We start from the raw sequence: 23,796 nt of genomic DNA, 5'->3' as shown, positions 1-23,796 counted from the left end.
CATGGGTGTGGTTCTTGGCCCAGAAGGAGAACAGTGTCTGCTGGGTGCCCAGGGGCAGGAAGAGAGTCTGTGCTGGGTCTGTCAGCTTCTTCCTGTCCACGCCCGACCTCGAACAGACACAGGTCGGGGCTTCCTCATCAAAACCTAGCACTGCCTTGGTGTTCTGGGTTCCCAGTGTCTTTTCTCACACCGTCTTTCATTCCCTTGTCCAAGACAAAATACTACAGGGAACTCTTTGCTCACTAGGCCTTCTTCTGCCCAGGGAGGTCCTGACCATGTGCAAGGCCCCTTGGCTGAGCAGTGCAGTGCCTCTCCCAGAGGCCTTTAGGAAACAGAACCAGTTTTGACTCACTTATGCAGAAAAATGAATCTGGGGGAGCCTTTGAGGGAGAATCCAACCAGACTACAGCAAGCCAGGGTTTGGGCAGTTCCAGGATGTTCTCTCAACATTTGGATTCCAGGGTGGGACTGTCTGGCTGCTGTCTTGAGTCCTGTGCCCACCCTGGGGCCAGAGGGCACGAAGAAAGGAATGATTCTCTAAAGCAGAATCTGAGCGCTGTTTAGTGGGGAGATAGGGAGAGGGCTCCTGGGAGCTAAAATCAGCAAGGGTCGCAGTAAATGGCCTTAAGCGTTGAGGTTTCTTTCTGCAGAAAGTTACTATGTCTCACGCCATGGACTGAGCATTGGGTGTCTTGACCCAAAGGCAATACTGCAAAGACCAGGTGAGTGGAGAGCCAACAGCCTTTGTATGGCTTTATAGGAACCTTCATATTGGGTTTAATATTGGGTGGTATTAACCACATGGGATCTTCTCTCTCAGAGAATGAGGTATGGATGCAAGATAAACCCAGTGGGTAATAAGTAGGACACCTCGTGTCTCAAAGGATGCTGACCCATTGTCCAACTTAGTCTTGATGGTACTGAGCCTCAAGGTATGGGTCTATTTCCCCTGTGTCCTTGTAGTGGGACTTAACAGGTAGTGTGTGTCCTGATAAGTGCCTGCCTAGCCCACGTGTTTTGAACCTTGGGTCTCTCTCTCTTTTTTTTTAAGATTTTATTTATTTATTTATTTGGCAGAGACATGGCGAGAGAGGGAACACAAGGAGGAGGAGGGAGAGAGGGAGAAGCAGGTTTCCTGCTGAGCAGAGAGCCCATGCAGGGGTCCGTCCCAGGACCCTGGGATCATGAACTGAGCTGAAGGCAGACGCTTAACCTCTGAGCCACCCAGGCACCCCAAGACTTTGAGCTTCTTGAGAGCATGAACCTTGCTTTACATGTCTGAACCCTCCTTGGGGCCTAATGAATCATCCTGCACATGGCAAGTCCCTCGTCAGTGGTCAAAGTCCGCCAGCTCACGCTGGGTAGGTTTGTCTGCAAACAGAGCTGAACTAATGCTAACATTTCTAAGAGATTCTTAATGTGCTGGGAAGGCACGGAGCTGACCAGAAGTAGTACGGACCGGATATCTTCTCTCGAGGGGAACTTGATGGTGTGGGGTTCTCTGCTCTGGGTTTCACATGTATTTCTGTCTGTGCTATCATCATCTCACTTGGCTTAAGAGAAAACTACATTTGGAGAAATTAGCTGAATTGTTCCCAGTGACCAAGGTTACACGTTGGGAAGTCTAGGGTTTACACTCAGCTCCCCAAGTTAGCCACTCCACTGCCTTGTGACCTTTAGCACATACCAACGTGACTTTGGGGGACATCCTGGAAGGAGAGCCAGGTGCTTTCTTGCTTTGAAGCGATTGATTCCTGCCTCCTCTTAGAAACAAAAACATTAAATACAGTTGTTTTCATGGAACAGTGAGTTTAGCCAACAGGGTGAGCTTTTTAGAACCCAGATAGGCCTTTCTGGAAACACAATGTAATTCCAAAATACAGTGTTGGCCACAGTCTGTTTCCAAGGCCCACTGCCTTGTAATTATTTCGTTTTAGGATAATAGCAGTTGAGGGCATGGATTTTGTAGTTGGAAACCCAGGTTCCAATCCTGTCTCTGCCACAAATTGGCTAGGTCTCTAGACAAGTTTTTGGACCCTCTCTGAACTCTGGCTTCCCGCTCCTAGCAGTGAGACTTGGGATCTTGCATTTGGAAAGTGTCTGACAGGAAGTGGGCTATAATAAAAACACAGGTTACACGGAGTCCAGAGTCTGGGGTGGTTAAACAAAAGAAATCTGAGAATTTCCAGTGAACACATTGTTACATTCCCTCCACTGGCTTTGGCAGAAGTAGAAAATGACCAGAGATCTTATTTTCACCTTGCTTAATACAGGTTTGTGCACCCTAAGATTCTTGTTGAAACTAAAGCTTCCTATTTATATACACATTATTTTGGAATAAAGTAAATAATCACAGAACTTCTAGCTGGGTACCTACGAGGCTCCATTGTGGCTAAGGATGCTCTCCTTTTCCCCAGCAGCCATGTAGGTCTATAGACTCTGGGAGAGGAGGGGCAGCGGGGGCAGGGGGATAGGGAGGCAGCACAGATCCTGCACGGCGCAGGTGCACTGAACTGGGAAACGTGGTTCTTAAGTTGTGCAGTGAGGACCTTCAGCTCTGCGATCAGCTTCCCTGAAGGTGCTGCCATCCTCATCCTCACCGTCCTTGGCTCTCTGCAAGCTAGCCGACCCCACTCGGCTGATCCCATAAACAGACCATACTCATGCTTGCTCAACTAACGCCACCCAATCTGGCTGCAGGTTTTATAGACGTCGTATTTATATATGTCATATTTAAATATTTATATATTTATATATTTATATATATGACATATTTATATATGTCATATTTAAATATGTATATTTATATATATACAATGTCAATGCTGATAAGATGCAGTGGCTCTCCTCCAAAGCAAACAGCTCTCGTGCATTGGTGTGACCCGGTGTTATGCCAAAAGTGGAACTGAGAGCTCGTAAACTCTACTGCTCTAGACAAAATGGGACGGCACTCAGTTTTCAACCCTGGAGTGTCGTGGTCACAACTTGAAGGCTTACCGTGTGCTGGGCACTATACCAAACACTATGTGTACAAGGTTGCTTAATTTTTCTCCGTAACTATGACTGAAGTCAGGTCCATCTGCACCGTATGTGCCTCTGTTCTTTTTGGGTGCTTGAATTCGTTTGAGAAAGTTTCTGTTCTTTGCAGCCAAATATCCCTCACCAAGACATCTACTAGTGAAAAGGGTTAACTGACAGTTGCTAACTAAACCACCCTCCTCCCTGAGCTATGGGGAGCAGGTAAAAGCACACTAAAGATTGGGATGGAAATAACATGTGTATAAGAGGTGAATAATGTAGCTTTGGCCCTTTTTCAAGAGGTGGGTTAACAATAAAATCCCACCGCGACAGTCCTTTACTTAAAGGCAGTACCTTTGCAGCATGGTCCTAGAAGGGTCTGTTTCTTGGCCCCTGAGACGGACTAGCTGGGAGGCTTTGAACTTACGATGTCACCACCCGAGCCTCTGTGTCATCACCAGCTGTAACCATGGCACCTATCCTCATGAACAGTAGACTTTCAGCCTCCCACCATCTGTTGCCCCCCACTTCTGGTAGCAGGAGCATACTCACCTTTTAGGGAATTCCTTCTACTCTGTAAGTGCGGTGTTGCTGGGATTGTTAAAGTAGCCTATCCTCCTCCAGCCAAAAGTTAGGCAGGTTCTCACCTGGAATTTAAGTCTCCAGTGGAGTTCTGCAAGGACTTAAAAAAAAAAAAAATGTTTGTGTTTGAAGGTGTGAGCCCCATAGGAAGCCTGCAAGAAACAGACAACCCAACTTAGAGTAGCTTAATCAGACAGAGTCTGATTTTCTTGCATAAACAGTCTCCAAGTAAGCAGCAGCTGGCATCAGGTCAGCTGCTCAACAATGTCTGGGCTTCCCTCCTGATCACAAAGTGATTGCAGAAGTTCCAGCATTGCATCCAAGTTCAAGACAGGAAGAGGAGATCAAGGGAAAGCTTCAGTTGTTTCTATCACTCTTATCAAGAAGAGTACAATCTTTTCCAGAAATCTCCCAGCTATCTGGCTGGAACTGTGTCTCATGGCCACCCCTACCTGAAAAGAGGACCACACTGAACAAACTATTGATCCCCCTGCTTCCTGACCCTGAAGTTGCCTTGCTTTTTGCTTCTCCTAAACCTAATTCTTAAGCTTTCAAGTCCACGGCCTCTCTCATAGCCCTCCGTGTAAATTCTCAGTGTCAACTTCGGTTGCTTGTGCTCAGAAAATTCTGACAGCCCTACCCTCTAAGTATTGCTGTCAAGATGATAAGAGAACGCGGAATACTAAGCGGTCAGTAAGTGTTAGCTATGACGATTTTACCCAAGGTTGCACAGCTCGTTGGAGCTGGTCAACCTTCCAAGCCCCTGTATGCTCCATTCCACTAAATTGCCTCTCAGGCTCCAGTTTATTAAACAATTTGCTCACTCTGCAAGTACAGAGGGACACGTCGACCCAGGGAAAAAGAATAAGGGCTGAACTGTATTTTCTAGAAACTTTTATAAGTAGTAGGCATTGTGAAGGCAAGTGGGCATGCCTGGCCCCCAGGTCCAGACCAAGACAATGGTTCATTCAGATGAGTGATAAAGGAGAGGCTGTTCCCAGAATAGCTGGCCCCTTGAATTGTGGTACAGGCAACTTCCAAGCAGAGCCAGGCCACTGCCAGGAAGAGGACAGGGGCCAGATGCCCGGCTGTGACCCTGCCCTGAGGGCTGGGGGCCCATGGGGAGGCCGGAGGAGGTGCCAGTGGGGTCTACCCCCCTGTTTAGAATGCCAGCTCTGCTACTAACCAGCCACAGGCCCTAAGATGAGGTGCTTAACCTTCCATGCCTCACTTTCTCATCTGGAAAATGGGGATAATAACCCCTAGTGCTTGGTCATTAAGAAGATTAATGGAGTTAAGACAAGTGCGTGACATGCAGCAGCCTCGCTTGGTGAGTTCGCTATCACCGTCCTTGGCGGGACAACCCAGCTGTAAGCTGTGGTTTCCGGAGTTTAGGCCTTGCTAAATTATCCAGAGTGGGTTTGGTTAAAAGTGACATTAGAAGTGACATCCCCCCCTTCCCTGCTCCATTTTCTTCATCAGTTTACCAGGGCTTAATGGTGAACTAAAGAATCTATCCACAACTGTATTATCACAATAGCTGGTCTTTACTGAGCACCTACTATACGTCCCATACTGCTTATTCATATCTTCATCAAACACACCAAACCTGGGACATGGATGTCGTCTTCATTTTATCCACCAGAAAATGGAAGTTCAGAGAGCTGACATGATCTCCCCCAACTCACAGAGTCGTGGGTTTAAGCCTCCATTCTGGCTGCAATAACAAAATACCATAGACTGGGGGCCTTGAGCAGCAGACATTTATTTCTCACAGGTCTGGAGGGTGGAAAGTGCAAGATCAAGTCTCTAGCATATTCAGTGTCAGGTGAAAACTCACTTCCGGGGTCACAGACTTCCATCTTCTTTCTGTGTCGTCACGAGGCAGTTGGGGCAAAGGAGATCTCCAGGGCGCCTCTTCTAAGGGGATTAATCCCCTTCATGGGGGCTCCATCCTTATGAGCTCATCACCTCCCAAAGACCCCACCTCCTAACACCTTCCTCTTGGGGGTAGGATATCAACATAGAGATCTGAGGGGACACAAACATGTATTCCATCACAACCCTGTTGTACCCCAAGCCACAAGCACTACATATCCCGAAAAGACATCCGGAGCCACAACGGGCTTGGCAAATCACCATGCGCCTATAAAGGGGCTGGCCCTTGGGCAGGATGAGACCACCAGCGGTGCATCTAGATGCGGAGATAAAGTGCTGAAGGGCAGTGGGAGGCCCAGGGGAGCAAACCCAGAAGAAGCTTTCTTATCTCCAGCAGGCTATGATGAGGGAACCAACAACCCATGTTCTTCCTGGCTGAACAAGGCTTGGGCAGGGGGAAATTATAAACCCCAACCGCCATGAGAGAGTGCAAGTCAGTGTTGGAAGAAACCCCCACCTCACTGTGTCACCTGTCTTAAGGGTGACACGTCAGCCCCCCCTTCTCCTGAGATGGGAGATAGATGAGCCTCGAGAGAGCACCAGGCCTGTCTTTGGCCCACTCTCTGTGCCCGTAAAGGCCCTTCCCCTGCGGACGAGGCCTGAGGTTTTCCCACCAGGCCTGGCTCTGGAGAACTGAGCTCAGTTCAGAGGGTCAGTCCTGGCAAACCCACCTGGTTTCTTTTCTTTCTTTCTTTCTTTCTTTTTTAAGATTTTATTTATTTGACACACACAGAGAGAAATCACAAGTAGGCAGAGAGGCAGGCAGAGTAGAGGGAGGAGTAGGCTCCCTGCTGAGCAGAGAGCCCGATGCAGGACTCGATCCCAGGACCCTGAGATCATGACCTGAACCGAATGCAAAGGCTTAACCCAATGAGCCACCCAGGCGCCCACCCACCTGATTTTCAGACCTAGAGCCACGTCCTCCAACAGACCTGTATCTGCGAAGAAGGACCTGGGTGAGTGTCTCTTGCAGAAGGCTCCAAGTGCCAGCAGGAAGCTTGGGTGTCAGAAATCGAATCCCTTCGGCCCCAACAGGCTGGCACTTAATGGGGAATTTGAGTAGCGAGGCAAGTGCTGCAAGAGCTTTTGAGCCCCGGGAGGGAAAGAAAGTTTCTATTTAAAACAGATGTAGAAACAAACAAACAAACAACAGATGTAAGCCTGCTCTGCGTTTTCATCACCAACTTGACAGTTACCAGACATGTGTTTGCAAAACAAATTTGTAGGGTTTTGCCTTAACCACTGCAGTTTGTTAGTACCCCATAAGGACTTCACCTCACCAGGATTTGCCGCAGTGCGTGCTCATTGTAGCATTTTCCCGTTGTGCAGTTGTTAGAGGAAAGAGCCTTTCTTTTAATCTACCCCTTGTAACATCAGGATTGTCTTATAATTAGGCCACCCAGGATAAACACTGTTCTGATTACCCTGAAGTTAGGGAGAAAAGTCTGTAAGCTTTTTCTCTTTCAATGGATATATATGAATAAAAATGTGATTAGATTACATCATTTAAAAAACATACTGCAAAATCACTTTCCCTTCTAAGGCTCTTTAATATATAATAAGAGTTAACATCACTGAGCATGTTCTATGGCCAGGTACTTAGATGGCCTCGTTTTAATCTTGCCAGTATAATGAGGAAGTACCATTGCTATTCTCATTATATAGATTAAAAAACCGAGGTTCAGAAAGGTTCATCCACACAGCTCAGTACATAATAGATTCAGGAGTTGGTCCCAGGTCTGAGTCCAAAACTCTGGTTCTTACCACTACTGTGGTTCTGTAGAAGTAGGAAAAAAACCTTTTCTTCTACCCTCTTAGGTTCGGTAGCTGGGTCATGTGGATTAAACCAACAAAAGACAGATTACCAGTAGATAAGATTTATTTTGCATGCACATGGGGCCTCACAGAAAAGGTATGAAAACCCAAAGAAACATTAGGGCTTGAAAGCTGATAAGCCATTCTAACAAAAGGTGATCAAATTGTAAACAAGGGACAAGACAAAGACAAAGAGGGTTGGTCTTCTAGAAGTCATAAATTGTGGGAAGGTGGATACCTGGGGGAAACTCATTGAAGATTAGGGTTGTGTAATAAAATTAGTTTATTCAGACTCAAGACAGTGCCATCTCCAGTGAAAATTATCTGTCTTTCCCTGGTATGGGAGTGGGGAGCAGATACCTTCACCAAGGGAAACTGATATTACCCTCACCAAAGGAAATTTATACCCTGCTTTTAGGCAGAAAGGGAGAGGACAGAACTTCTCCTGTGTCTTTCTCAGTTGCCTTCAACTTATAATAATCTGTATCCCAAAGAGGCATATTTTGGCGTGCTATATTCTGGTCCCCTCAGTTCCTCAAACACATAACACTGTTTTAAAAGTTCCCTAATAGGGGGATGCCTGGGTGGCTCTGTGGGTTAAGCTTTTGCCTTCGGTTCAGGTCATGATGCTCAGCAGGGAGCCTGCTTCCTCCTCTCTCTCTGCCTGCCTCTCTGCCTACGTGTGATCTCTGTCAAATAAAATCCTAAAAAAAAAAAAATTTCTCAAATAGGAACACCTGGGGAGTGCAGTCGGTTGAACACCTGGGGAGTGCAGTCAGTTAAGCACCCAGCTCTTGGTTTTGGCTCAGGTCATGATCTCAGGTTCGTGAGATGGGAGTCCCCGGCTCCACACAGAGTCTGTTGGAGACACTTCCTCCCACTCTGTCCCTCCCCCCTCCTCAAATAAATAAATAAATAAATAAATCTTTTTTTTTTTTTTTAAGTTCTCAAATATTTATTGAGTTCTATTATATGCTTAACATCATAGGCTGAAATCTTGTCCTCGAGGAGCTGGCACTTAAGTACGGGAAGACAAACCTGCTCGGCTTCAGACAAGCCCCTCCGTGGGGACAGCTGCTCTTTACACTTAGACAGAGTTTCTAAGTTTCCAAGTAAGTCACACACATCATTCTGTCTTCTGTTGGATCATCACAAACAACTATATGAGGTAGCCTGGTGCTGTTATTTTTATTTTACAGGAAACCCTCTTAGAAGTCAAGCAACTTACCCAAAGATATCCAGCTTGGACATCTGAGTGCCCGCTGTTCTGCTGTATATGTTACAGAATTTTTGTCCCCTTAGCGCCTGCGGTTCTTGGTCATGCCTCTTGGAAGAATGAAGAGGTAGACCAGACGAAGAGTGGTGGGCAACAAAGCAAAGTTCATTGAGCAAAGCAAAGTTCATTAAGCTCCCAGAGAGGAAGAGGAGCGTGAGTGGGTTACTCCCAGAGTGTCTAAGTTTAAGGGTTTCTATGAGCTCTTTCCTGGAGCTGTCTTAAGTAGTCAGGATGTGCTGAGTCATGCCAACCAGGGCTTTAGTCAGATATCTGCCTACTTATTAGGTTAATGTCTCCGTGCTGATGGTCTTTTTTTTGCTGACATCTCTGAGTGTGTCTTTGCCTCTGATATTGCCAAATGCCTTGTGGTTAATTGCTTATTTAAGGATGTTTTGCAGAAGTCATTTCTGCAAAGGCTGCAAAGCAAAATGTTAGTGTGGTCCTTTCTAAGCTGCAAAACAGGCCATCAGAGCTGTTTTATTTTAGCTGTTCTGACTCCATATTTCCTTGTTGGGACCCTGGTCCTGAGTATCTAACTGTCCAGGTCACTCCTAACATCCACACACACACATACATACATGTACACACATACACACAGACCCCTATATGAACCATATGTATACAGCCAATAAACCAATGCATATATGTAGCATTTGCCAGTGGAGCTCCTACTGACTCAGATCTTGGCTGGCCCCCACACACCTTTGTCCATTCTCACCAATAATCACTAGGGGGAGGCTTTCAAGGAAATTTACCTCCCCTTAGTCTGTGGCTAATAACACAGGCTACTCAGGTAAAATGATCAGGACAAGCCTCTTGGACAGTATGTACAGGTTCCTCTTAAAGAATGGGTAAGCTATATGTTTAACAGAACTAATGATGTAAACAATGTATTATGAAAAGCTAAATTAAACATTATAACTATGTAGAAAATATAGACTTATGTATAATCAAAATGCTGAGAATTTTGATTATATGGCATTGTATGAAGGGAGTTTGAATGTTAATAAACACATTTCCCACTTAAAAAAAAAAAAAAAGAATGGGTAAGCTATTCGAGGTGGGTTCAGCAGGATTATTTTGGTGACTTGTTTCCTGTTAGCGCCTAATAATGTGTCTGGAAAAGAACTAAAGTAAAACTGCATTTCATTGAAGACGTCCTACTTCAGATCTATTACAAATTCACACCAGGGTCCCGTTCTCTAGAATCTTTCACAACACTGGGAAATTTGGCAGAAACATGAGTTGGCTCTAACAGCCGATCTCCATCAACCTCTTCTCCTTTGCCTCCTGTTGTAGAGGATGAAAATTCATCTCCCCAGATACTTTGCGGCGAGAGGTGCTAAGGCTGTGGTAGGGGGCGGGTTTCTAGGGAATGTTTTTCTCCCTGTGAAAGGAAAGGCAGACTGGAAAATGTATTCTTGCAGTTCTGGCCAGCTCCCTACTTCCTGTTCTTGTCTGAGGTTCTGTGGGGAAGGGAGATGTGAGATGGGAGGTAGGACCGGGGGCGCAACAGCAGGGGAGCGAGGCCTGTGGAAATGCAGGGGCGCTGGGAAAGGTCGAGGGGCGGGACGGGATCGGAGGCTGGAGGACATAGGATGTGGGGCGATCGCCGAGCGTAGCGGAAAACCAGGGGTGAGGATAGGGAGGACGAGAGCGCGCCTGCGAGACTCCCAGACCTCCCGCTCTCTCCACCCTCTCCTACTGCAAAAACTCCGCCTGCCGTCAATGGGCGGGGCACGTTCTGGGGCGTGGCCGACAGGCCCTTAGAACTCCGCCCGTTCAGGGCGGGGCTTGACGAAAGGGCGCGGCCACGCTCCTTCGGGGCGTGGCCTGTAGAACCTCAGAATCCCGGCGACTCGGGGCTGAGGCGCGCGTCTCCCGGCGCGGGGTTCCTCCCACGCAGCCTCCCATTCAAAAGATGCCGAAGGGGCGGCGCGGCAGCCAGAGCCCTACCATGAGCCAGCGGCCGGCCCCGCCCCTCTACTTCCCTTCCCTCTACGATCGTGGCATCTCCTCGTCCCCGCTCAGCGACTTCAACATCTGGAAGAAACTCTTCGTGCCGCTGAAGGCGGGCGGGGCGGCGGCGGGCGGGGCGGTGGCGGGGCGGCCCCTGCCCCAGGCACCCCAGGTTCCGGCGCCCCCGCCGCCGCCACCGGGCCTGGGGCCTCCCAGCGAGCGCCCCTGGCCTCCGCCCTGGCCCTCCGGCCTGGCCTCCATCCCCTACGAGCCTCTGCGCTTCTTCTATTCGCCACCGCCGGGGCCCGAGGTGGCTGCCTCGCCACTGGCCCCCGGCCCCACGACCCCCCGGGTCGCCTCCGCCTCCCACCCCGAGGAGTTGTGCGAGCTGGAGATCCGGATTAAGGAGCTGGAGCTGCTCACCATCACTGGGGACGGCTTCGACTCTCAGCGCTGTGCGTGACCTTGCCCGAGTCCCCTCTTAGCCCGCCTTGGCTCGCTCCTTGGCTCCCTCCTTGGCTCCAAGCCTTCCTAAACCTCTCCCCCGCAGTGTGGTCTCCGGCCCAAACTCCAGCCCCCAGGAATCCCAGATCCCAGATCAACTCCTCCAGCACCCAGCCACACCTCCCAGCGCCCATCCTGGATTTCAACCGATGTCTTCCCTCACCACAGTCAGGATTTCATGAGCACTTTTGGCCCAAACTCCACCCTCCTCCCATCCTGAGCCCGTTTGGTAATCTGGACTCTGAGCCTCCAGACCTAGAACTCAAACCACCACAGCCCCCATCCTACTTTAAACTTTTACACCATGACACCCCCCCCCCCACCGTGGTAGTAATATTACCATCACCCACCACACACACCCCCTACCTCTACAGATTTCAGCTTTAGGGTTTATCTTCAACTTTGGTCCTGAATGGGAGGAGGTGGAAGCAAAGGTCAGTTGGTGTGTCTGTAGGTAGACACTCCAACTTAGGTCTGTAGATGGGAATTGTGCGAGACCCAGGAAGCCCAAGGACAGATCATCTAGGGGCTTTGAGGCCATCCACTTCTCAGTGCTGAAAGGAAATCTCCTTGTGAACCCTGGCCTCCATCCTGGAAGCTGTCTCACCAGGGTCCTGAGCTCTGCCCTCTGACTGTAGGTTTAAAGTCTTAGCGATCTGGACCAGGTCAGACCAGATGTGCTGATATGGGCAGGATTCCTCTAGCTTGCAAGCTAACTGATCCTTCCCATTGGAGGGTACAGTTAAGTCTGATTCTCCCATAAGGACCTATCATACTGTGGAATATTCAGTAGCCATAAGCTGTTCTGCAGACTTTGTCTTCCCATCACCTGTTCTAAGGCTTATAGTATACCAATGGAGGACGGGATATTGCTCTAGAAAGACCATCCCCATTATTGTAAAACAAAACAAAACAAAAACAACAGGTTAAATTGGCTCCCTGGCCATACAGGCAAGGGGAGTATGAAATAACCTATATGTTCAGGTTAATGTGATCATGAGAATCGTCCCCAACTCATCAGGCATCCCCGGTAAGGTCCTTTCCCCCACAGCCATGGAAAGAATTCCTAGAAGACAGGCTTGTCTAAGTCTTGGATTTCTTTACTACATATTATCCACTTAAACATGTTTTGTCTGTTAGGGATTTTTTTCCTACCCATGTTGGGTTTTGGGTTCACACAGGGAACACACAATTGCTTCCCAGAAGCTTACTTTAGAAGTGTTAGAAAAGCCCTTATCTTTACTACAGCTGTGTTTGTTTTGTTCTCCTGCAGATAAATTCTTGAAGGCACTGAAAGATGAAAAGTTACAAGGATTGAAGACAAGGCAGCCTGGAAAGAAGTCGGCCTCTCTCTCCTGAAGAGCTGCCCACCAGAGCCTGGGCAGCCGCCTCCTTAGGTGTTAGTGCTTAGATAATGTGTCCCATTTGTTGTCATTTCAAAGATCGTTATTTTCTGTTCTGTATTTACCGCTGTTCTCACTGCTCCCAGCATGTGCTCCACATACAGTGCCCACTTGTGGGGTAAATCTCATGGTCTGTCTCTTCTCTGTGCTGCTGCTGGGGAAGGTCTCTCACAGGGTCTGGAAGCCTCTGAGACCATAGGAGGGGACACCCAACACTGCCACGTGAAAGGAACTGGGAAAACCCAAGGGCAATATATATTTGGTTTGCTGTTTCCCTGCTCAGAAAGGTTCTTTAAAGCCTGAAACAAACGGTTTGTTCTCAAACAGCTTTAGACCCGGGAAGTGTTTTGTTTAATAGTTTTTGGGCCCCCAAAACTCTGATAATCTGATCAAAGCTATGGTCCTTCCTAGAAAATCACACATTCGAGAAATATGAAGGGCTTGTTATGTGCCCTCCGAGATTCAGAATTGGGAGTGGGAGAGACCTAGACAATAAACACAAGTAAGTACATCATAAGACAATATCACTGATGACCTGCCAAGGGGTAAACAAAAACAGTAGGGCAAGGTTGCTCAGGAGGGGTCAGAGGAAAGCAAGGTGGCATTTCAAATATGGTTTCTGGAAGAGGTAACATGTAAACAAGGTGTAGAGGATGTGATAGCTGGGGGAATGTTCCAGGCCCAGAGGGGCCAGGGCAAAGGCTGAAGGTGGGAGCAAATGGGGTGTTTGAGGCCTGCAAGAACCCAGGTGGCTGGAGCAGGAGGAGTGAGGGGAGCATGGTAGGGCTGAGTGCAGAGAGTCCTTCCCAGTGGGACTCTGCAAACATGGGACTCTGGGTTCTACTCCAAGTGGAGTATGGAGTAGTTAGAGGGTTTTCAGTGAGTGATTGCATCTGACCTGGGCTGCTAAGGTGAGAATAGACTAAGGCAGGAAGCATGGAAAGCGAGTAGGAGGCTTCATAACAATACAGCTAAAGCCAGAAGAAGTGGTGCCGCCCAGTGTGGCCCAGGCCCTGCCGCTCTTTCCCCTTTGCCTGCAGGGTACCCACCCCTGCCACCAGGTGCTGTCTCTCTGGCCAGAAGGAGCAAGCGCTCAGCAACACAAGCGCACGAATAAAGAAGGAAGTATTTTAGGAAACAGTGTAACATTTTGACGCTTGGCATCTGGATTCCCCCGTGCCCTCATTCTCCCTACAGCCACGGTAGATCTTAGCCAAAGAATTTGTGACATTTGGGCTTCCTGCAAAAGAGAACAGAAAAGGAGCGAATCCCGCATCTTATAATCGGAGTGGGAGGCGGTGTTTGGGAGGGGCCTGGTCAGCTCTGACCAATAGCACCGATCGCCCGGCACCAAGTGCCTGAGACGCCCTCTTCGAGCTGGCAAGGAGGCCTTAGCGTCGGTGACCTTGTCACGAGTAGCTTTAGCTCAGTGAGGGGGATTTAACTCCTGACCAGAGTCGCTTTTAAGAGAAGGGGTGGAGGTGAATTGGAGACCGTGGGTGCAGAAGACTCTCGAGAGGCAGTTAGCCGCCTCTTAGGGCAGTACCTGGCAGGGCAAGCGGGGTTGAGAGGTCTTTATTAAGGGAGAAATTCCTGCTTGTTTGTGGTCGGGCAGAGGGAGAAAAAGTGATGCTGTCGATGAGGCCTGGCTGGAATGGTGTCCTCGAGTGGACAAGAGAGGGGGACCTACTTTACAGTGGAAGGATCGGAGTTAAGTGGCAGCAGAGACGGTTCCTCTGCGATCACTGGAGGTTCCGTCCGTGGTGTGAGCATGCAGATGCCGATAGATGGCAGAACGGGTGCCAGGAACCCCGGTAAGTTGTAGACCCTTGCCCCAAAGTTTGTGCAGCAACCTGTGTGCTTGAGGATGCAAATGCGCATGCCTGCAAGGCCCAGTTGGAAACAGTGAAAGGGGTGCAGGGAGCCAGGTGGAGAGTGGCTAGCTGGGGAGCCTAGGCAGGTGGTGGGGGAAGCAACTGACCCTGAACTCCCACTGCTTGTTGCCCAGCCAGGAGGGTAACATGCTGCTAGGTCACAGCTCCTGCTTTCTAAATCTTAGCGATGAATTCAGATATTTCCAGAACACAATTCGGACCAAATAAAATAAAGGCTGGACAGGCGGTAGAGTTTGTAACCTCTGCAATACCCATAGCAGTCCTCTCACCCTGGTCAGGGATTCCAGGCCTGTCTCCTCCCCCCCCCCCCCTTTTTAAATGTTGATTAAAAAAAAAAGATTTTATTTATTGATTTGACAGAGATCACAAGTAGGCAGAGAGGCAGAGAGAGAAGAGGAAGCAGGCTCCCTGCTGAGCAGAGAGACCCATGTGGGGTTCGATTCCTATCCTATTGCCCCTTGGGCTGGCTGCTGTTGGAAAAGCTCCCTCCTTCACTCTGAGAAACTTCTGGCTGGCAAGGCCAGTGAGAGGGGCTGGAGAATTTTAATGAGAGGGTAGGGAAAACCAAGGGTGGTACATCCAGTGGGGGGGCTGTTTCCCATTTTCTCTCCAGTCCCAATAGCTCTGGCCTCCTGCTAACCCCTAACCTTATCCCCACTTGAACCCCCCATGTGCACAAGATTGGCCACCTCTGAAGGCGCAGAGGAAGACAATTGATATAAACAATTCTCATCATCACCTTGTGGGATAGGCACTACTCTTGGCATGTTTTTTTTTTTTTTAAAGATTTTATTTATTTATTTGACAGAAATCACAAGCAGGCAGAGAGGCAGAGAGAGAGAGCAGGAAGCAGGCTCCCTGCTGAGCAGAGAGCCCGATGCGGGGCTCGATCCCAGAACTCTGGGATCATGACCTGAGCCAAAGGCAGAGGCTTTAACCCGCTGAGCCACCCAGGTGCCCCTACTCTTGGCATGTTTTAGGGAATGAGGGAAGAGAGCTTCCCCCAGCACAAAATGGAAGAGATTGTTTGCCAAAGAAAAGGATGTTGGCAGATGAAAATGATAGGAGTCCTGATTGAGAGAAGAACATATGCAAAGAATAATAGCTGAAGTCTTTACATGCTCGAGCCAGCTTGAATAGCTCGTGAGCACCAACTGCTAAAATTCCAGAGTTTTGTCAGCTGGTTGTTAAATACAGCCATTATTAAAAATTAAACTGTGTCAACTCACAATTAGACTGTATTTACAACTAAGTTAAAGAATGCTCAAAATCCATCACAGCCTATTTTGTTTCATTTTACATTTCCCTGTGTTCTTGAGGTGATGTCCATTGCACCGCTATAGTTAGAAATACTATCTAATAGTGTACTAATGTGTATTACTTTCCAAGAATGTCACATTGGCATATGATATTGACCACCGTGAGAGTTTTTACACCACGGAAATTGGCGAATGTACAAATCACGTTTGTTCCCGCCCACCTCCACTCCCCAAAAGAGTTGGGTGTTAAACGTTTACTAGCACACCACCAGATAAATGAGAAATAAAAATGCCACTTTGTTCATAACTGAGCTAAAGAGAAAGCTGCTTTGAAGCATTTGAAGTTGGGTTGAAGGTATAAATCAGCCCCTTTCTTCCTCTGGCCCCATTTGCCCACTCAGCTGTAGACATTGAGGAGGCAGGAAAAACCTTGATCAGTCCTGCCCCCAAGGCAGGCTTTACCTTGAAATAAAATAGGCTTTCATGGAGCACATGGGGTCTGACTTTTAAGATGTAGTAAGTCTGCCCACTGGTAATATGGTGCCCAAGGAACGTTCTGGACTCTGGCCAATCAGATTTGTGACTTTTACTTTCGGGTAATTAGGGTATGAGGCAGTACAGAGGTAACAGCCTGCAGGTGGGGGATGGAAGTTCCTCCTCTCCAGTGGGAACTGTTTGGAGCAAGATGGAACACGAGACTTGATTAAGTGTGAAAGTAGCTATATCACATCCCTTTCATCCACAGATCTGTTAGTCCTGAGAGAAATAGAAAATTCAAGTGAAATGGGAAAACCTCCTTCTGCTTAATGCAGGTAATTTGGGTCTCACTCTATGGCCAAAGGAATCAGGCAGGACCCAGCACCTGCAAGAACCTGGTTTCTCGGGGCTCCTGGGTGGCTCAGTGGGTTAGGCCACTGCCTTCGGCTCGGGTCATGATCTCAGGGTCCTGGGATCGAGTCCCGTGTCGGGCTCTCTGCTCAGCAGGGAGCCTGCTTCCCTCTCTCTCTGCCTGCCTCTCTCTCCGTCTACTTGTGATCTGTCAAATAAATAAATGAAATCTTAAAAAAAAGAACCTGGTTTCTCAGAACAGAAGAGAGATCCAATTACAGCTTCAAAGCTTTCCCTGAAGGTCAACACCACTGGGCACCTCATGGTTCATTGGCATTTTCAACCAGTGATTCAGTCTCCAGCCATGCGACCTTGAGAAAGTCACCTAACCTCTCTGAGCCTGTTTCCTCATCTGTAAAATGGAGATACTGCTCTCACAGGATGGTTGGGTGGAGGACAAGAAATAAGATGACAGATGTGAGACCGCCCCAGTTGGGAGTCATTATTATTATTTTCTGGTCTCACTGTTGGGCTACAGGTGTAAGGAGTGGAGGTGGCTGTGGGCTGTGTCCTGGAAGGAGGCCTGCCTGCAGGGAGGGAGAAACTTCGAGCTTGCAGGGCCCCCAGGGCTCAGTCCAACCCCAGGGCTCAGTCTTACAAAAAGTGATAAGGAGGTGAGTGGGGCCTGGAGGCATTTTGGGAGGAGGTTTGAGTCTTTTCTGGAGAGGGCCAACTGCATTTCTCCCAAGAGGCAGCATCTGCAGCAAAGCCAAGGGCTGAGCCATTCTGCCGGTGGGTCCCCAAAGGGAGGGCTGCGGTCACCACCCAGCGCTCCCGTCTGTCCATCCCAGGGCGTGGAAGTGCGACTAGAGGGGAATCCGGGAAATAGATCAGTGGGCTGGGTTTCTTTTGGTTGTGGGGAAACAGAGGGCCACGTAAACTAGCTTACCTAAATTACAAGAGGATTAATAACAGGAAGGTTCTCTGATTACAAGCAATAGAAACAAACATAAGAAAAATGTTTAAAAAAAAAAAAAAGACATCCAGGCCTTGAGGAGGAAAGGAACGAGGGTGCTGCCAGCTCCACGTCAGCCGCCAGTCCTTGGAGAGGAAATATGACTGGCCCTCCGCCCCAGACTTCGCGTCCTTCTCTGTCCATGTCCCAGAAGGCGGGTGGCTGGGGTCCTGTGCCAGCAACCCGCTCAGAGGCACCCAGAATGGGGGAGCCGCTGCCTTCCAAGATGCTGCCTGTCCCCTCCTGGGCCTCCTGCCAATCCAGCAGCCGCCCTCTTATCTCGCGCTCCATACTCCTGCCCTGCCCTCCTGCCTCTGCTTCGTGGCTTCCTCCTAACTTCACTCCTCAGTGACTCACAGGAGCCACGATGGGCTCCAGGTTCACAGGACTGCTCCCGGTGAGCAATTTCCTATCGCAGTTCCTCAGGGCAGAGTGCGGGTGGGGGAAGGGGGATGGCTGGCTTGGAGGTAGGTCATGGAAGGTAGGTCCACTTGGGGAGTGGAGAGACAGGGCAGTCAAGGTCAAACAGTCCCTGGATGATTCAGCGGGACCAGAAGGAGAATTCCTCTCCAGGGAGGAGGACCTGTCCGTGAGCCCGTCTATCCATTCACCCAGGACTATTTATCTCATCTCAAGAGTTTATTTGAATGCAGCGCGTCCATCACTCTGAAAACACTGCCTGTAAATAAAGCCTAGGTTCATTGTACTCACTCGTTCGTTCATTTATTCATCCAAGCCTTCTTTCAATGAAGCAGGTGCTTAATTTCTCCGAGCCTCTTCTCGTCGGGAAAATGTACATGGCGATTCCCTGTGCCTGGGGTTGTTTCAAAATTACTGAGATAATGTGTGTAAAAGCGCTCAGCTCAGGACCTGACACCATCACTTGGCTTGGGAGGGTTTGCTGGCCATGTTTTGTGTCAGGGTTTTTGGTTATGATTGTGGGGTGGGGGGGATCCACTAGGGGGCAGCCTGAACTTGGAAGTGGGATGGAACAGAGTCCCCTTCCCTTTCCAGTCCTCTCACATCCAGAAGTGCCTTTATCAGCTTGTTCATTATTATCCAGGAGAAAATCCAGCTTGGAAACCTGGAGGGAGGAGGACACATTGCGGCCATTGGCGGGATTCACTGCAAAAATAAACACAGGTGCCGCCCATGGGCCTTTCCCTGAGGCTGCAGGGGGCTGCCTGCGGAGAGCCCCATTTTACTCCCACAGGGACAGGGGTGTTGGGTATGGGGTGGTGGATCTCTTTTCAGAACCAATTTGAAGATGAAAGTCTGGTTCACATGAATAACCTGAAGCCGGACTGAACCCACTGATATTTATTGTTTGTGTGGGTCTAGTTGGGCGGTGATGCCAACATTTCACAGACTGGGGGCTTAAATGACAGACATTTACTTCTCACAGTTCTGCAGGTCGGGAAGTCCAAGGTCAAGGTGCAGGCCCATTCCTGTTTCTGATGAGCTCTCTTCCTGGCTTGCAGTTCGAAGAGAGAGAGCTCCAATGTCTCCTCCTCTTCTTACAGGCACAATTTTCCCCTCTTGAGAACCCCACTCTTGTGACCTCATCTAAACCTAATTACCTCCCACGGGCCTCCAGCCCCAAATACCAGCATATTGGGGATTAAGGCTTCGACCTATGGTTTTGGGGTGGGGGTGGCACATGTCAGTCTATAGCATTGTTTACACTGTATTCTCAGTTTCCTCTCTCTCCTGTCACTTATCTACTTGTCCAACCATTTATGGATGGCAATAGATAAATAGGCAGATAAACAGTCCATAAGTACATACATTTACACCTACTTACATATAAAAAGAATCAAACATAAATATATAAAAATAAAGATATTTATCTGTGGACTTCTATTTGCCTATTATCTGTTATTATTGTTATCCATGAACGGGTGGATGGTCTAGATCTATGTTGTCCAGTAGAACTTTCTGCAGTGGTAGAAATGTTCTAAATCTGTGCTGTTTAACATGGAAGCTGTTAGCCACATGTGGCCATTGAGATTTGGCATGTGGCTAGTACAACTGAGAAACTGAATTTTAAATTGTGTTTGATTTTAATTATTATAATTCAGTTTAAGCTGGGTTTGTGGCTGCTGTATTGGACCATTCAGGTCTAGACAGAGGTCAGAGATAGTTTCCCCTTTAACTGATTGGATCGTGTTGAGTTTGGAAAATCTGGGGTTTCACACAGACTTTGTTTTCAGAGTTAACTGATGGGGGAGTGGGTGAAAGTGGCATCTCTTCATAATGAGGAAACCAAAGCTCAGAGCGATGACGCCTAAGGGGACAGAGCTGGTCAGCGGTGGAGCCTACCCACCACCTCCAGGTGGCAGTTCCTTCCTCTGTGTAAGTCTCTGGGTGATGTGGGAGGAGTCGCAGGACAATGAGGACAGCCCCACTTGACCAAGGTTCGCTGTGTGAACTTGTATGCGTGTGTGTGCACATGCCATGTATGCGTGCGGGTGTGTATACGTGCGCACGCGCCATGTATGCGTGTGTGCGCGTGTCCCCGCGCGTGCGGTTGTGTGCATGAGCAGCCCTCTTGTAGAAGGAGGTTGTGTGAGCCTCTGCACGGGAAAGAGGACAGTGAACAAACCTGAATTTTTCACTGCACCCTTCTCCATCCATCCCGAAGAGACCGTTTATTTTTGGTGCATTTGGTGTAATTTTATAGTCTATTTTAGGGAGAGAGCAATATGCTCTGATGTGGCCAATTCTAGCAATGGAAATGTTGTCTTGGGGTCTGAGCACAAGAGAGGCTGATGGGGTTTCAAGACACTCTTAGGGCTTCTTCCCACCCCCACTGTAATGCCACATCTACCAGTACCAACTATCAGTCACCAGTTACTGATGGACTCCTCTGTGCCAGGCTCTGCGCTCAGCACTCTACACCCTGAGTCTTATTAATATTTCCAGGCCCAACCCATGAGGAAGGATGTCCTTCCCACCACTTACAGAGCTGCCAAGACAAGTACAGCTAGGACGTGGCCAAGCTGCTCCAGAACCCAATCACTTAAACCTTCAGCTCATTTTTTGGTAACTGGTTTCAAACTATGATATTTTCCCTCTTCCCCTTCTGCCCACCTCAGCCAGCTGCTATCAGGGACCTTTGTGTGAGCTAATATCCTAACCACCCGAACTCTGGACTCTCAAGCGGGAACAGGCAAGGTTTCTCCTGATTTCAGCGCAGGAGAGCTTCACTTGAACGACATGGTGCTGAGCAATTACATGGGTGGTTTCATTTTCCACAGGCTCACTGTTTGGTTCTGGTGGTGAGTCCCCCGTCCTTCTTACAGAGCTAACTGTCCTTGCTGCCAGACCTTTAAATACACCAAGTCCAGGCGTTTTGCAGGGACTTGCTTGATGGGTCTAGGGTCGAAAGCCCGGGATGAGTTGAGTCTTTTGACTGTGTTGAAGACTGACTCCCGGGCGTGGTGGGGCTGTCATCCAAAGAACACGTGGAACCTGTGGGAGTTCTCCGGCTTGGTCAGGTGGTGAAGGGCATTTCCTTTCACAGCACTGCTACCTGCCCGGGTGTCCTGAGCTCGCCTCTGTTCTGGGGACTTCTGGGTGTCCTGGGCTTTTGAAGAGAGAGTTTGTTTACAGTGGGTGGCTAGAAGGGGCTGAGCATAAGGGTCACCCCTTCTGGGTGATCAATGGGCAATGTGTTGGTTCTGGGACGATAATGAGTTCCCTGATGCTAGAAGTATTCAAGGAGGCAAATAAATACCAACAATCCATCATGCTTATAGAGTACCATGCAGGGGTAAGCCAGGCATTCTCTCCCACCACTGCAGTCACGTCAGAGACTAGATCTTAGCTTCATTTCACAGACAAGGCTCAGAGAGGGGACATGACTTGTCCAAAACCCAGAATGAAGTAAAAGTGAGGTTCAAAGCTGGTCTGGATGATTTTAAGTCCTAAAATGGGGATCCCCTTACCCATGTGATAATAATGGATATGATATAGATTCTGAGCAAGAGTAAAACCTTTAAAAAAGATTTTCTGTCCTCTTACTCCCTGTGTAATCCAAAATCAAGACAATTCCCCCACTTCTACCCCATGGTAACTACATTACTTTTTTTGCCCTAAATATCAAGTCCTATTTAACACTCTCCATCTCCCTCCCACCTCCTGTTCATTCCCCTCCTGCTCTCCTTTTGAATACCTTCCTTGCCAGAAGCCCTAATTCTGCTTACACTTTGATGGGTCAAGCCAATGTCATGCATACGGGGCATGAGGTTTCCCCTGTGTTGATTGCAGGGTACAAAGCTGGATAATTTCCCCACTGAATTCTCTTCCAACTCAAAGAGGCTGGGGTCCTATAATTTCAAAAATACCAAGATATATCCTTCCATCACATGGTGATTTCTAATATTCTGAGAATTTGTAAATGCTTTTTAAAATCTTTTCCTCATGGGGAATGGAGAAAGAAATATTAAGTAAGAGAAGAGACATCCACTAACACCTTAGAAAGAAAATTACAGTAAGACAGCGTGCTTTATTTCATATGCAAATTTGCCAAGAAAAAACAAACATAATTTCAACTAAGCTCAACAGACAAATGCAGCACAGAAAGGGTTTCATCGCAAAGCTCTACCTGGCTCGCCTGTTGAGATTTGTTCCATAGAGCACTGTATTTCAGTGGTTGAACAAAAACCAAAACCCATTCGTTAATAATCCAGGGCATTCTGAACGGCACTTTATTGATATGAACAATGCAAAATGAGAGTGTTTGGTGTACTGTGGCTTCATTTGTAAAATATATGGCTCTTGAAATTTTCATTTGGATTGCATAGTATAGTCCCCAAACTGGTTATTCCTTTTCTGACAATTTGGGCTCCTGATTTCCTTTGATGGTGACAGCTCTGAAATTTGGGTTTATAACATTTGTTGATTCTTGGCAGTTAGCAATTTGCTCTCAGTCTCCAGGGGGATTTTGTGGGCACCTTACTAACTAGTTAAAGGTCATGGATAAGGAAAACTGTGTAGCGTCATTAGAAGATAGCCCTGCAGTCTGTCCTTTCTAATCATAAATGTTTCCAGAAAGATGGGGACTTTGGTTTTGATGTGGTTGCGTTTGGATTTTAATTTGCCTACCTCTGATGAGGTAGAAAATCCACCGAATGAATGGTGATTCTTCATATGTTGAGCTCTGTCTCAGGGATCAGTGTTCCTTGACCGTGAGCTCCGCCGTGAGGGGCAGGCACTCTGTCCTGCTCCCAGGTGAATCCTCATCACTTAGCTGGAGTCTGGTGCATAGTAGGTTCTCCGGAAATGTTCGCTCAGCCAACGAGGGACTGAATGGGTGACTCTGTAGAAGGTTCTATCAGTGCTTCCCCTACAGTTCCAGTTAAATGAAAGGTTAATGATCCACAGGATAAAATTGTGCCCATAATATATGCCCCTGTCAGGAAGGCGGCCCAGTGGCCCTTCTTAAGCCTTTGTTTCTGCTCACTTTGGCATCTAATTTCTGGTCTTGGCCTTTGATTTCTTCACCTGGACTCATTCTGAAGAATGGGTCCCCCATGCACTGAAGGCTAGTTTGGGACCTACCAGTTTTGGAGACATAATCTTAAATTAAAAAGAAGCCAACTTTTGGTTTCCAAATCACCTGAATGTCAATATATGAAATAATTTGTGCAATTTGGCAGCCCTTTGTTTTCACAGTCTAAAGACTTTCCAGGCCCTTTCTCTTGATGCTACCCAACTTGACCTAGGAAAGGGACTACTCCAGGAGGAGGCCAACAGATTTTGGCTTTGCTATCATGAATCCTAGCAGAGTAGGGTGAAGTGTGAATAATGTAATCCAATGTCTGGCTTACTCGTAGACCTTACGTCCCAGATCCAACTGTTTCCAAATGTCCCATAAGCAAGACATCTGGGTGGTAGCCTGATTTTTCATTAGGTTGTGTTGGCATCACTGGACATGTGGCTTCAAGGGATGTGGCTGGCTCCTTCAGGCCCTCTGGGTCTCCCAAAGGCTTTAGCTACCAGGACTGAGGAGCTGGGTAATGGAGTGGGCACCACCAAGGACAAAAGCAAACTCTCTGTGTTTTCAGTAAAGGCCCATCAGATCTAGAGCAAGCTCATATAGCCCATTTCAGAGACCAGGGAACCTGGAGTGCCTTTATTTTCAAGAGTTTACCAGAGCTCTTTGGTTTGGAGGAGGGGTTGGCAATGAAACTGTTGTGAAACTTGATTTCAGTTCTGAGGAGTCACATGGCCTCTCATTAAATATGAGTTTGTCTATGCGTAAATGTGAACACTGAAATGTTGTTAAAATGAAGTGCCC

General features: G+C 48.1%; 1 protein-coding gene across 1 annotated transcript; it reads left to right on the top strand.

The window, feature by feature from the left end:
* Window positions 1-10,448: 10,448 nt before the first annotated feature.
* LOC309873387 (uncharacterized protein C11orf91 homolog) lies at window positions 10,449-12,623 on the top strand. Its single transcript, XM_082748939.1, has 2 exons — window positions 10,449-11,043; window positions 12,366-12,623. The coding sequence occupies exons 1-2, from the start codon at window positions 10,551-10,553 to the stop codon at window positions 12,449-12,451; spliced, it is 579 nt and encodes a 192-aa protein (XP_082605065.1). The 5' UTR covers window positions 10,449-10,550; the 3' UTR covers window positions 12,452-12,623.
* Window positions 12,624-23,796: the final 11,173 nt, after the last annotated feature.

The sequence above is a fragment of the Mustela nivalis genome (genome assembly GCF_964662115.1).
Source record: "Mustela nivalis genome assembly, chromosome: 9".
NCBI classification, from domain to species: Eukaryota; Metazoa; Chordata; class Mammalia; order Carnivora; family Mustelidae; genus Mustela; species Mustela nivalis.
The sequence above is the reverse complement of the archived record's forward strand: the minus strand, read 5'-3'. Positions and strand labels throughout refer to the sequence as shown.